Source organism: Astatotilapia calliptera, chromosome 14, assembly GCF_900246225.1.
Source record: "Astatotilapia calliptera chromosome 14, fAstCal1.2, whole genome shotgun sequence".
In the NCBI taxonomy this organism is placed as follows: domain Eukaryota; kingdom Metazoa; phylum Chordata; class Actinopteri; order Cichliformes; family Cichlidae; genus Astatotilapia; species Astatotilapia calliptera.
The window spans coordinates 33899378-33913904 of record NC_039315.1 but is presented as its reverse complement, the minus strand read 5'-3'; the positions used below and the strand labels follow the sequence as shown (position 1 = coordinate 33913904).

Here is a 14527-nt window from a genome sequence, read left to right as displayed (position 1 = left end):
GTGAGAGTTTCACAGCCAGCAGCTCTCGGTCCCCAATGTCATAATTCCGCTCCGCTGGTGTGAGGCGGCGAGAGAAGAAGGCACACGGGTGGAGTTTACCTTTAAAGCGCTGAGACAGGACTGCCCCAACCCCCGTCTCCGACGCATCCACCTCCACCACGAACTGTTGGTTGAGGTCAGGCTGTTGAAGGATAGGAGCGGTGGCAAACCTTTCCTTTAGGCAGGCGAACGCCTCCTGGGCTGGCGGGTCCCACTGAAACGACACCTTCAGGGAAGTAAGTCTTGTGAGAGGCAATGCGATCTTACTATAATCTTTAATGAAGCGCCTGTAGAAATTGGCAAAGCCCAAAAAACGCTGGAGCTGCAGGCGATTTGGGGGCTTGGGCCAGTCTAGGACTGTTTGGACCTTTGCCGGGTCAGGCTTCAGATTACCTTGAGCGATGATGTACCCCCAAGAACGCCACTGAGTCTACGTGGAAGTCACATTTCTCCGCCTTCACAAAGAGTCTGTTCTCCAACAGGCGCTGGAGAATCTGTCTCACATGGACTTCGTGCTCCTTCACAGTCTTTGAAAAAACAAGAATGTCATCAAGGTAGACAAAAGCACAGCGGTTAATAAAATCCCTGAGGACATCATTGACTAGCGCTTGGAACAGCAGGGGCGTTCGTCAGACCGAAGGGCATTACCAAATACTCAAAATGACCAAGATGTGTATTGAATGCCGTCTTCCACTCGTCTCCCTTTCGAATCCTTACTAGGTGGTAAGCGTTTCTCAGATCGAGTTTGGTGAACACTGTAGCCCCTTGAAGTAGTTCAAAGGCAGAGGAGAGAAGGGGCAGCGGGTATTTGTTTTTGATCGTGATTCTGTTGAGGCCATAGTCTATACACGGCTGGAGGGTTTTGTCTTTCTTGCTGACGAAAAAAAACCCCGCACCCACAGGAGAAGAAGAGGACCACATAATGCCCGCGGCCAGCGAGTCGGTGATGTATTTCTCCATTGTCTCTCTCTCAGGTTGGGTGAGACTATACAAGCGGCCAGAGGGAAGCGGCGCCCCCGGGAGGAGGTCAATGGCACAGTCGTAGGGCCTGTGGGGGGGGAGCATTTTTGCTTTGTCCTTGCTGAATACTGCTGCCAGGTCGTGATAGACAAAGGGAACAGCGGACAAATCGCACTCCTCTGTGGGCTCAACTGTGGTTAGCTGAGTGACCGGGGGGGTGGCAGTTTTAAGACAGTTCATGTGGCATTCCACACTCCACCCCGTAACACGCTCTTTCTTCCAGTCTATCTGGGGGTTATGTTGCACCAACCAAGGGTAACCTAACACAAGTGGTGCAAACGGTGTCTTGAACATGAAGAAGCTAATCCTTTCAGTATGGTTACCGGAGAGTGTGAGAGACAAGGGTTCAGTAATATGAGTGATGTCTGGCAAACGTTGGCCTGATAAGGCAGACACACGGAGCGGATTTGTCATGATCCGGAGTCTGCGACTCCGTGTTTGTTTAGTTTATTAGTATTCTGTGGTTTTGGTTACCTTGGGTGTTTTTACTCTTCTGTTTCATGGTTCATGTTCCTATGTTCTGTGTCCCCCCCGTCTGTGTTAAGTTGGTGTGTTATGTCATTGCGTGTATGTGTTTCCTGTTTTATTGTGAAGGTCTGCGTCTTATGTGAGTGTTTCAGTTTGTCTCCCTACTCTCGTCACGTGATCACTCCCAGCTGTGTTCCCACCTGTATGTAATCTCCCTGTGTTCTCTGAGTGTATTTAAGTTGTGTCTTCTGTCATAGTAATTGCTGGTTCGTCTGTATTGTTTCCCCTCGGTCTCCCTGCGTCTCCCCGTATGTATTTCCCCGGACCTCCCTGCATCTTCGTTTCTGGTTTGTCTTATTAGTTTACCCAGTTTAGGTTTCTAGTTTCATGTTTTGCCACCCTTGCTGTTTGTATTGACCCACTATCATAAATAAACACCCACCTGCACCAGAACTGCCGTCCTTTTGGTCCTACTACAAATCCACACGGCTTGCCCCGCAAACCGTGACAGGATTAGGCAAAGCTGTGGTAGCAACGTTCAGCTTTGTGGCTAGTGAGATATCAATGAAGCTCTGCTCAGCACCAGAGTCTATTAATGCAGAAAGAGGGTGAATCGCTGTCTGTATCGTGAGCTTTGCGGGCAATGTTAAACGTGGATGGGAGTGTTTACCATACAGGTCGCCCACCAGTACCCTCTCCATTACTGGTGGGCGCGCTCTTTTGCCAGAGCCGGGCAGGTGGAGATAAAGTGACCCTTACGGCCGCAATACAGGCACTCACCAGCGGAGAACCGACACTGACGTTCCGCGGGTGAAAGGCGGGAGCGACCTATCTGCATCGGCTGCTCTCCTTCCTCGCCCCCGCTGTACTCACGGGCTCCTCGTGACTCGGGGGAAGGGTCTCTTGTTGCCCGTGGCTCCGACGGTGCGTGCCTCCGCACGCTCCGGCGCGCACGCAGCCGATCATCCACCTGAATACACAGCGACATAACAGCCTCCAGAGATTGAGGGAGTTCACGCATCATTAATTCGTCCTTTAGGTCGTCGTTGATGTTATTTAGTAACGTGGTCCTTAATGCCTCCTGCCCCCACTTTGTTTGCGCTGCCAGGGTCCAAAAATCAACAGAATAATCAGCCATGCTGCGCTTACCTTGTTTAAGGTTGAGTAAGCGGTGACCGGCAGCTTCTGTGCTGGAGCCCTTATCAAACACAGCCTTAAACTTGGAAAGGAAGTCAGCATACGTAATTACAGGGTTTGCTTGAAGTTGAGCCTGCACCCAGGTCAAAGCACGGTCACGTAACAGCTGAACGAAATAGGCGATCTTGACCTCATCGCTAGAAAAGACGTGGCAATTGGCGAAAATGCATAGCGCACTGCATCAAAAACCCCGCGCACTTCCCCAGCTCCCCTGTGAATGCCTCAGGTGTGGGCAACAGCTTATCCAAAGACACAGAGGAGAGAGGTGGTGCAGCAGCGCTTGCAGCAAAGCCTGATGTTACCTGAGGAGATGAGGCAGAGGCTGGGCGCTCCGGGGGGCTCGTCTCGGGGGGGCTCGCCTCTAGTGGTGTTCGTTGGGCGACGGCCAGAGCCAAGGCGGCCACCTCTCCACTGAGCCGGACTAACATCTGCTCGTGCCGGTGTAGTAGCTCCTCCAAGGTAATCGGGGCCGGGGCCGAGGAAGCAGAGTCCGCTGAGTCCATGGTTGGCTGGACTATTCTGTCACGGAGGAGCAGGGAGGACTCGGCGCAGACTGAAATCTCAGAAAAACAGGTTTATTTACACACTCCAGGTGCACTATATACAGGTGAAGGAGAAGGGGGCCAGGGTTCCCAGGGGTGCAGAGCGGGGTCGGGAAAAGCGTCCAGAGTCTCCAAACCAAACACGAGAAATCTGCATACAGAGAACAAGGGTTAGCACGGAACTTTCACGGACAGAGCTCAAAACTGGCTGAGGCTAAAGTAGCACTGACGAGCGTTATTCAATAGTCCAGCGGCGAGGTGCTCTCAGTCACTGCCTTAAGTAGCGGGAGCAAACAAGGTGAGGAGCCACAGGTGATTGCCTACAGGTGGTGGAGGCCAGGAGCTCACAATGAGCTCCGCCCAGGTAGCGAGCAGAGAGAGAGGAGAGAGAGAAAAAACAAAACATAACATGTAGCCACACAGGGCCAGCCGAGCAGGCACGGGGACCATGACATTATCTCGTTAACGGAGATTTGCCGTGTTGTGGCGTTAATGTCATTTCAACGAGATTAACGCTGACAGCACTAGTGGGAACACAACGAATATGACTGCACATGTACACTGACATCATCCTAGTGCAAAGACAAGTGGAAGCAGGCAAAAGCAACAAGCACGCATGCTACAAACTTTACCCGAGTCGTTTAGACAGCCGTTAGCACATGATTCTCCTTATGGGGACCTGATATGTTTAATATGCTGCTGAGAATATAGCCCAGAAGAAGCGTATAGTATAGCTTTTAATTTAGAAAGAGCCATTTCTCTGTAATAAACTCTGTTTTCCGGGGTGATCGTGGCTCAAGAGTTAGGAGTTCGCCCTGTAATCGGAAGGTTGCCGGTTCGAGCCCCAGCTTGGACAGTCTCGGTCGTTGTGTCCTTGGGCAAGACACTTTACCCTTTGCCTACTGGTGGTGGTCAGAGGGCCCGGTGGCGTCAGTGTCCGGCAGCCTCGCCTCTGTCAGTGCGCCCCAGGGTGGCTGTGGCTATAATGTAGCTTGCCATCACCAGTGTGTGAATGGGTGGATGACTGGATATGCAAAGCGTTTTGGGGTCCTTAGGGACTATTAGAAGCGCTATATACTGTAAATACAGGCCATTTACCATTTTCCAAAGATGAGTGATTTCTCAATCAGATAGATTTATTATTTTATCCCTTTGTTGTTTCAGCAACATTAAATTCAAAAACTGTACGTTTGAGTTAAAATATATATTTATAGTTTTAATAAATGACAAATTAAAAAAGCATGAACATTTTTTTGTATCGAAAAAATATTGAACCGTGATACCAAAGTATCGAACCAAACCGAACCGTGAATTTTGTGTATTGTTGCACCCCTAGTATTTATGTATGTATTTCTGCCTGTCCTGCCTTAGACATTATATATGACAATGTATTAACTGAAATAACACTAATAGAAATGAAGAAATAAACAGATAAATCCTGAACAAGAGGAGCCTGTAGTGAATTTATACAGCTGATCTTGGAAAAGTAAAACATGTTTCTCACAACAGTGCACTCAGATTATTCTGACTGCAAAAGTTGCTGGAGAGGAGAGGACAAAAAAAGAGAAGTGAATTATGTCCAGAGGTAAGCTGATTAAGAAATTTTCATCCACCCAATTATTTCCACTAGTCATCTCAAATCACCATAATTAAGAGCAAAGTGTTAATATCACGGAAGAAATCAAGACTGCCTTTTATCTCTTATCATGCACATGATTTTTATCGATAGGCTGGCAAAGCGTGCTGTTTTTTCTACCTAATGATTCAAATAATGTTCTAAAAGCTTCCCACCAGATCTTTATGTAATAGTACAACAAAGGATGTAATCTGGGCGCTGAGCTACACCTAGCCTTGATATGTCATGGTCCTGGGTAATTAGACCCAGTGTTTTGAATTTTCTTGTATTTTGATGTCATTTTGTATTATTGTTTATGTTTAAGTTCACTTTGTTAGTCTTGAGTTTATTCTGTATCAACGAGGATGTTCTGTTTACCTTCTTGATTAGTAGATTACCTCATGTGTCGTTTTACTCTGTGTTTATGTGTGTGTGTGTGTGTGTGTATGTGTGTTTATATATGTTGTATGAGTGCTTGTGTATTGTTTCCGTCCTCATGTTTCATTCTATGTTCCCCCCAGTTTGTCATGTCTCCTCTCTCCCTTGTACTCCCACATGCTCTCTCGCTCCCTCTCGTCTGCCTTTCCCCCACTTTTGTCTTCTTTACATAAACTTCTGATGTCCCATCAGGCACCAGGTGACTGAAGCCACTCCTGAAAGAGGCTAGGAGGCGGCCCGTCCAAGTCTTCTGCCCCGTCAGAGTGAAGCTGTTGCACTAAGAGTGGGAGTTACAGATGCACGCTGCCTCTCGGGCACTGTGGACTGACAGCACGCAGCTCTGCTGGCTGTAGGATGGCCAGCAGCGGTACTCCACGTTCCCAGAAGTGACCATCCCTCGCATCACAGTGTGATCTCTGATTATTGATGGAGACAGGTTCTCCAGGTGTAGGTCAGACTTATAGAGGTGGAGGATGTGGTCAAAGGCCTCCAGTGTCTGATTGATGTCAGCTTTCAGCTCCCCTGTGGCGTTCATGATGCGGTCTACCAGGTGTGTGAGGCCGGGCGGGGCCTGGTGAGGCAGCAGGTAGGTGAAAAAATACCTGTAGGCGTTGTAAATGTTCCTCTTCTCGTTTAGCCCCTCACACACACCCCAAGCTGAGCAGGGCAGAGTAAAGTTTCTGTGTGGAAACTGGAGAGTACAGTCTGCGTCTGTGTGACAGGTGGTCTCCTCCGCGCTGGCATCATCCAGGTCCGTGAGCTTCAGCGAGCCGGACACTGTGACAAACTGCCGAGGCTGGAAGTCCAAAGGGCCACGGAGCCCAGAGGCGACTGAGAGAGGAAGTGGAGGAGCCGGACCAGGTCCAGACACACTCTGAATCTGTCCACCCAGGGGCTCTGGGGCAGCTGGATCATCTGGAGAGGGTTCCCCTGCTCCAGATTGACTGTGACTCTTTCGGCCTCTCCTTCTCTTCCTCCTTCAGCTTAATGATGTTCAGATGCTGGAGTCTTTGGAGAAGGACCATTTCTTTGCTCAGCTTGAATGAAACAAGTTTTAAATTAAGGCAACATGGTGGCACGGTGGTTAGCACTGTTGCCGCACAGCAAGAAGGTCCTGAGTTCAATTCCAACATCAGGCCAGGGTCTTTCTGTGTGGAGTTTGCATGTTCTCCCCGTGTTTGTGTGGGTTCCCTCCGGGTACTCCGCTTTCCTCCCACTGTCCAAAGACATGCATCTTGTGGGGATAGGTTAATTGGAAAATCCAAATTGCCATTAGGTGTGAATGTGCGAGTGAATATGAGCGCGAATGGTTGTCTGTCCCTGTGTGTTGGCCCTGCGACAGACTGGCGACCTGTCCAGGGTGTACCCTGCCTCTCGCCCTATGACAGCTGGGATAGGCTCCAGCGCCCCCCGCGACCCTGAGAAGCGGAAGCGAATGGATGGATGGATTAAAAAAAATTATACATGATGTAGTAGATTTCTTCAAGAAAAAAAAGATAATTGAAACTAATTTGAATTGAACAAATATTTAAAATATAATCTGATCATTTTTAGAGCAGCCTTCGGGATCTCCACGTATTAACATGCTATTTTTAGACATGATGGATAGCATTAACAACCTAGTAGCTGCAAATAATCAATAATCATCCACATGATTATTAACAGACAAAAAGAAAACATATTACTGCTACAGAAATAGTTTTCCATACGAGATCACTGCAAAAAAGTGCAGCCTTACCTAATGTCCACCCTACTGTTACTCATTTTATATTAACAGGAACCCCGACTATTATGACAAGTTACTCTAAATATATTACAAATTATCTCCACTACATAAAAACATACTTGAGAATAACTACAGTGTTTTTGTTATTCATTAAATCTTTGTTGTTTGAAACTATTTTGGAGCCGTGAGAGCGGTCATGTTTTTGCGCACTCCGTGCATTCTGGGACGATGACATATATAGGTTGTCGGCAGTATAGGCGCTTTCATTCTGCTAACCTGTTATTGCAGGAGAGGAACTGCCATGCCACATTATGCAGCTTTTTGTTGTAATTTCCTGTTGAAAGGCAACAAAGGAACAGATGTAAGTCTGCACAGCTTTCCTCATGAGAAAAAAAGAAGAAAGCAATGGGAGGATGCTTGCGGTAGAGTACAACTCCCACAAGACCCAAGGCTCGTCATTTTAGCCCTGATGCGTTCAAGGCATTTAGTCGACCACAGTTGCTAAAAGAGGTCACATGTGCATCTGGTTATAAGCGAAGACTGAAACCAAATGCAGTCTCGACAATTTTTCCCCATAAGGTGACCGTGCCACCACGCTAAGAAATGCAAAGACAAAGAGATGCTAGACAATTTCCTGGATGATGGTAAACAATAACAGTAGCAGACTTTATCTACAAATATTATCACCAATGTGCCCATAACCCTCGTGATGAAACAGTCCAGAGATGAAAGCTCTGGATAAAGCCAGGATCTGAAGCCCACAATTGTTTTCATCTTCATCTAAACTAAGTACTGGATGACTATTTTCATCCTCTTTCTCGGTTTGCTCTGGTTCAAACTGGAAAGGTTGAACAGAAGCCATCGACATGTGCTGCTTACTGTAAACATGATGCGGTGCAACCGTATGATGTTACTACGCAGAGTGCAGTGCTAGGTAAATAACTACTAGTAAATCGGTTTTATATAAAATGTGCTTAAAAGGAAAACATCTGGCATATTTGTCTTAACATGTCTTAATAACTGGGGTTCTTTTTAAGATTTAAAAATCTAGTTGGTATTTGTATGGCGAGTAGCTTTCAGTAATAGTAATAAATTACACAGCAATAGTACATTCATGTAGTTGTAAAATGGATGACAATATATTAAGTAATCCAAAGTATTCAGAATACTGCATTTGACAATAATGTTAATTTCTAATCAAGGATGATCTTAATAACATCACACCAATGTCTAATAGTTCATGATTTCATCAAAATCATTCAATTTTCAAGTTCAATTTGGTTGAATACTTTGTGACACTAAATTTTGCTGTAATTGAAATTCCTTCAGTTTTCATTGCATACATTGAATGATCACAGCTGGACTGATTTGTGTAAGCCTATTCCTAGATGCTGCTAATAGCCAGCTGGTTTTTAAGAAGTAAAGGGGAAATTTTTCACCTATGCAGTAGTACTCTCCAGTGCCCAACAAATAAATTGGTGTAGGCCTCCTTTGATTCTTACCCACATTTGTATTTTCTAGCTCCTAAGAAGAGCTAATCTAACTTTGTGAAATACGTCCCTATGCTTTTGAATTCCTGCATGTCATTAAAACTAAAAATTACATTTAGAACTAGTGGCTGTCCAAAAAAAAACATAACATCAAACAATAATGCATAAGCAGCACAAAGTCTAATTTCCCTGTGCAATACCATCCTCTACAGTGTTTGCCAATCACTTGAGTTGTGTAGCAGTCAATAATGGGTAAATCAGTGACTGAAACTGAGTGGTGAGAAAAGGCTGACAGCATGGTAATGTCGCTCCATTTTAGCCTTAAGATCAGCCAGCATGTAACACAAAGTGACAGGCAAAGCCGACTCCAAAAATCAAAGCTTCCTTTAGCTTCCACATTCTGCGAATGGAACTATTTGAGTGGCTTAGAAAAACTTCAAAGCCGTGGAAAAGGGGACTTTGAATGTGAACTGCTGGAATTGTACAAGTTCACATCTTAATTGACGTGACCGGCTGAATTGAGTAGTGAGGAACTCATCTTCCAGCTCCTGTTTTTCTTTCTCCCATCTGTTTTGACCCTTTATTGCAGATTTGTATAATCAAAAACTGTTGCCAGACCTCCGGTTAGAGAGAGGCTTATAATGTGTATTGATTCAAAATGAGCTTTGGTAAGTGCAAAGCACATTTCCGCCTAGTTAAGCTGCAGCAGTGTCATATGCTCCATTGATTTTAGTAAGATCGTGTTGTCATTATCAAGCCAAGATAATCTCTGTTACGTCTCCCTTTCTGCATCAGCAACAGAGTCAGTGGCTTTTCATGTATTAGGCTATTGATTCCAGCTTGCTCTTCTACCTTAGTGTGTGTGCATCCACAGCTTGTTCTAACCCCATTTATTTCCTTCCTTGTTTGTACTAAAGGTCTGACTCAGGAACAGATACCACAGCCATGCAAATACACATTGTCACATATAAATGAGCCCAGTGAAGCAGGAGTGACAGGTCTGCTGTGGAGACAGGGGAGAGGCGCGCTCTTATTATTCAGACTTATTGTTGAGGCACATGAATAAGCAACATCCTCTCTGGGTGCATTTTCTTGGTTAACAGGAGCAGACTTGGACTCCCTTAGCAACTGCAGATCAAAGCTGACGCTGTTATTTTTTTAAAGTATTGCTATAAGCATGTACAGCAGGACTTCTATTCATATAAGCCATTACTAATGGACTTCAGTGTTTAATGCACAGACTTGAGCATGCTATACTAACAGACGCCCAAATGTCATTTCCACTCACACTTCCAGTGCACATGCATCAACCAGCATGCAGCCTGTTACAGTTTCACCTCTGTCAATCCTTGATATTTATTATTCAGTGATTTGTATATAATGTGCTATTTCTTAAACCTGTAATATATTGTATTGTTAAATAGTCTAGTCTGTTTCTGTTACTGTACTGGAGCAACTGTAACCCATTTAATTTCCTTAGGGAAAAATAAAGTATGCTAATTCTGATTCTGATTTAATTTGTTTTTTAATCTGTTCAAGTATATGATGTCTATGAGAATTTTCCCACACTGCTCTGTGTCTATCTGATATTTCACCAGAGTTTGGTTAATGGAACAAGTCAGTTTAACAGGCACCCACTGACTTAAAATTGAAAGCACCAATAACTAGAAAACTAGTAGTAGGAACAAAAGCAGGACACTCACAAATATATATATAATAATCAGAAAAAGGACTTTAGTGAATTATTTCTTTGTTGTAACATTTCTTGGCTTTAAATCTTATATCACTGGAAAGCCTATTTATTTGCTCCATTTTTAAGGGAGATGTATTTATGAGTTGAGCAGTAAAATTGAGTATTTCATTAACCCACATACTCAACCATCCCACCATTAAAAAAACTCTGACAGTGCCAAAAAGCGTATGTTGTTTTTGACTCTTGTTTGGTGTCGCTTATTGCACTGGATTATTGAAATCTGTAAAAACCAAGACATTTTGGCAAGTCATCAGTTCTTTCATTTAACAAACAGGAGCTTCAGTAGCATGTGGAAGAACTCTGGCACAAACAGCACACACAAGCTGATCCCACAAGTGTTCTGCTGGGTTGAGGTCAGGCTTCCAGTGATGACAAGCCTTATTTTTCCAGCAAGGGACATGCTGCCCTATACTATCATCATCAAAAGCTGTTACTTTATGGTATCTTCTCCACACTTTGACCCTACAATCCACCTGTTGTACACAGAATATAGACTCATCACTGAACATGACGTCCCTCCAAACGTTCAGGTTCTAGTGCACATGTTGCAGACACCTGTGCAAACGGGTCTGAAAGAGAAGGCCAGTCTCATAGGCTTTGACGGCAATCTCTAGCCTTATGAGACTGGAGATTGCTGTGTGCAGTCTGTTCTGGATTGTTTGGGTAGAGAGCCATGTGCCATATTGTCCTGCAAAAGTACTGAGAGGTTGAGTGAATGGTCTTCTTGTGGGGTCTTCTCCTTCACTTTCTTGGACATCCCCCATGATGTGGAACCTGTCCCTAGGCATGGGGCTCACTACAAAAATGTTGCAAGTCGATTTTGTTAAACACCAGTTGCCATATAGATAGGGCCATATCCAAAACGGTCAAACCTTGCAGGCTTGGAGCAGGGTCTATGCTTGCAGGTACTCCTTGTCACCGTTGATTTACCAGAAACGATGGCCAAATAAGGCGGTACCACTCACGTCCTGAACTCTGCTGCTTAACCCACAAATACATTTTTATTTATATCAAATATAGCACCATTTACACATGAAAAGGGAAATCAAAATGCTCTCCAGCAGGACAAGTTTTATTAGGAAGAAGCATTGTTAAAAAAATAAATAACTGACCAAACGAAGATTTCCTTACTTTTTGTGCTAAGTTTATTTGTATAGTGAGTGAAATAATAATTTGAGCCTCTGCTGAATTTACAAAGAAATGAACAATCTCGAATTTTATGGTAGCTTTATCTGATGTAGAGAGACTGAATATCAACCACAAATCCATAAAAAAAATGTATTTAATCATTCATTCACATTCATTTGCATGTCACCGGGTAAAATAAGTATTTAAGTATTATTATTAATTGATGGAGAAACCCTTGCTGACAAGCACACCAGTGAGATGTTGGTCACCAGGTTTGCATCTCAGGAGGGACTTTGGCTCACTGCTCTTTACAGGAACTCTCTAAATTCTTTAATTTTCTTGGCTGCCCCTTGGTGACTTGCAACTCCAGCTCCCTCAACAGATCTTCTACAGGAAATTTCCTTTGTGAGAAAACAGCCATTTGCTTCTTAAGCAAACTAACGGCATGGGGAGGCAGCATACATCCATTAGGCACAGAGTTGTTAATGTGCTGTTCAGAATAGAAGGAGAACTTCTTCCTAAAAATATGATGTCTAAGTGTATTCCCAACAATCCCTTCTTTATACATCTTTGTTTGATTGTAATGGCAGATCAAACTGAAAAGAAACATGCTAAAATTTGACAAAATAACTTTCTTTTTTTTTTTCTTTTTTTTTTTCCCTGTCCCGTTTGGCTCTTTTGCCATCAGAATTATTGTCTAAAGGCAAAGAAAGATGCCCAACGGATTTACTTTACCAAATTGACCATCCCAGCTTTGCCATAATGGTCCATTTGATTCACCTTTTATTGTTTATTTTATTTTCACTTGCTGAATACGGGACAGACTTGACTGGGGGAAAGAAGGGGAGAAAGAAAGAGGGAAAGAGAAACAGCTGAGAAGAGGGATGGGGGAGAAGGGCAAAAGACAAAAACCAACAGAATGGGCAGGAAAAACAAAAGAAAAAGAAAAAGCATATATCGATCACCTGGATCACCTGTTGAGAAAGAAAAAAGAAAACAAGCAGAAGAGAACAAGAGTAATAGAATAAACAACATCACAATGATATATGGGAATATGACAGTAAATACTAAATATTAAACATTATTGTGCAGCACATAAGATCAACAGCACACAGTGTGCTTTGAGGTAGGAGCCAAAAAAGGTGTAGTTTGTGTGTGTGAGCACCCGTGTGTACACCTGTGAGCATGGACGCGCTTGTTTTTTTAAAAGGTTCCTTCATGTAATGATCTGCTAGAGGGTGTGGGGGGGCCACAGCCCCGTCCTCCAGGGCATGAAGCAGGTATGGAGGAGATCAATACTCCAGACATCCAGAGGCCCTCAGAACACAAGAGACCAAGGAAGACTAACAGAGGGGCAGCCGCACTGTCCCAGAAAGAGCTGAGGAGAGTCCCAGACGAGGGCTCACTCAGCAGCCGCGGAGCAGAAGCCAGGGGGAGTTGCAGTGACGCGCCCGTGAGCTCCGCCGGCAGCCAGCTGTGCCTGAGTGACCGAGCCCCAGGCCGAGAGGCTGGCCACCCACAGTGGCCCGAGCGAGCCCCAGGCTCCAGGCCCCGATAAGCGGCCGCCAAGGAGTGAGCTGGTGTGTACCTGGACGCCCATCCCCAGACACAAAGAACCACCAATGCACCGATGTCTGAGGGAGTCCGCCACTGGCAGGGGAAGTGGTGGACAAAATAACTTTCAAATATTACCACTAAAATAATGTTATGGGAAGTCTCACTATTAACTGCAGAGTTTTACTCACTGCCAGTTATACTTGACTCAATACTGCTAGGCCATATGATCTGTTTGTAAGATAATAATTTCTAAGTCCCAGTGGCTTTATGTTTTATGCTTATGATAAATTAAACATAGTCCATTGAGGGTTTGAACAAAAACATTTTTTTTATATAATTTTGCCTGTATACACCACAAATAAAACATGTGATTGAAGGACCATAATTTAAGATTTTATCAAATTGTTTTAACAAAACAAAAGGCATTAACTGTTTAAGAATTGTAGCTATTTTTATAATTTTTATACACTGTCTGGCAGTTTCAGAGGCTCAAAAGTATTTGGACAACTGACTGTCAAGCAGTTTCATAACCAGGTCTTTGTTTTTCAGTAACAAATTAAGCAGATAAAAGATCTAGAGTTGATGCTGCACTAATGAATTAGACTAACTATTCATGTTAGCTAAAGTTATTAAGTTAGCTAAAGAGTTGGATGCTGTGTAAGGCATAAATAAAGCTAAAATACAAAGGTTTGGGCACCGTTTTGCATGTTTCCCTACTGTAGGGGTCTCTGCAAGCATACAAAGGGGTACTCTGAGAGGGTACAAGATGACAACTTTGGAATTCTACTAGAAACAGTCGATCATATTTGTTTGTCAAAGCTGAATTCAGGGCAAACTACGCTAAATTAGCGTTTTTAGCTAGCAGCTGCAATAAGCATAAAAGTTACCTTACGGCTATCATTTGTTAACATGACACTTGTTCTTATACATGTAGTACATTTATTACCAACCTGAGAGTTTATCCGCTGGTCATTCGACATGACGAATGACTTCTGAAGTCGTAATTCAGCTCAAGACGCTGTAGATTCCCGTCAGTAACACTTTCGGTCCGCTAGTAAAACGTAGTTATATTAATCTGCGCTTGAACCGGAACCGGATGTAAGTTCCAAAAAACTGAATTTTGGAACTGAAATTGAATTGTAGAACTGAAACTGAATGGTGAGAAGTGAAACTGAAATTATTCGAGAGCTGAATTTTTAAAGGATAAAATGCAGTTTCAAAGCAAATCTATTCATTTTCAAAATATAAAATGCAATTTCACTTTAGTGATGATCATTTTCAAACCATAAATGCAATTTCAAATTAGACTAATTCAAATTCAGTTTTCAAAAGCATTTATTCAAGTTACAATTCAGATTCAATCTGAGCAATTCAAATTCAAATTTAACTTATTCAAATTCAGTTTCTGATGGCACAGATTTCTGCCCATAATAACCATGTATAATACACAGCAAATCCAGCATGTCCAAATTAACACTGTCGGATTTGATTTCAACACTATTAAAGTGTCTATATGGGTCCACACCAGAGAGTGTTAATTTAACTCTTTTTGGA

General features: G+C 43.7%; 1 protein-coding gene and 1 long non-coding RNA gene across 2 annotated transcripts; both read right to left on the bottom strand.

Annotated features, from left to right (window-relative positions):
- Positions 1–3283: 3283 nt before the first annotated feature.
- On the bottom strand, positions 3284–3598 carry LOC113036847 (uncharacterized). The gene is made up of 2 exons (XR_003274511.1): positions 3497–3598; positions 3284–3417 (listed from the first exon to the last, which is right to left on the bottom strand). It is a non-coding gene; the product is annotated as an uncharacterized LOC113036847 (long non-coding RNA).
- Positions 3599–4785: 1187 nt separating this feature from the next.
- Positions 4786–6362, bottom strand: LOC113035733 (extracellular tyrosine-protein kinase PKDCC-like). Its single transcript, XM_026191377.1, is given in 4 exon segments — positions 4786–4806; positions 5474–6129; positions 6132–6275; positions 6278–6362. Coding segments are annotated over 4 exon segments (888 nt in total). The 5' UTR covers positions 6345–6362.
- Between the last annotated feature and the right edge of the window lie 8165 nt (positions 6363–14527).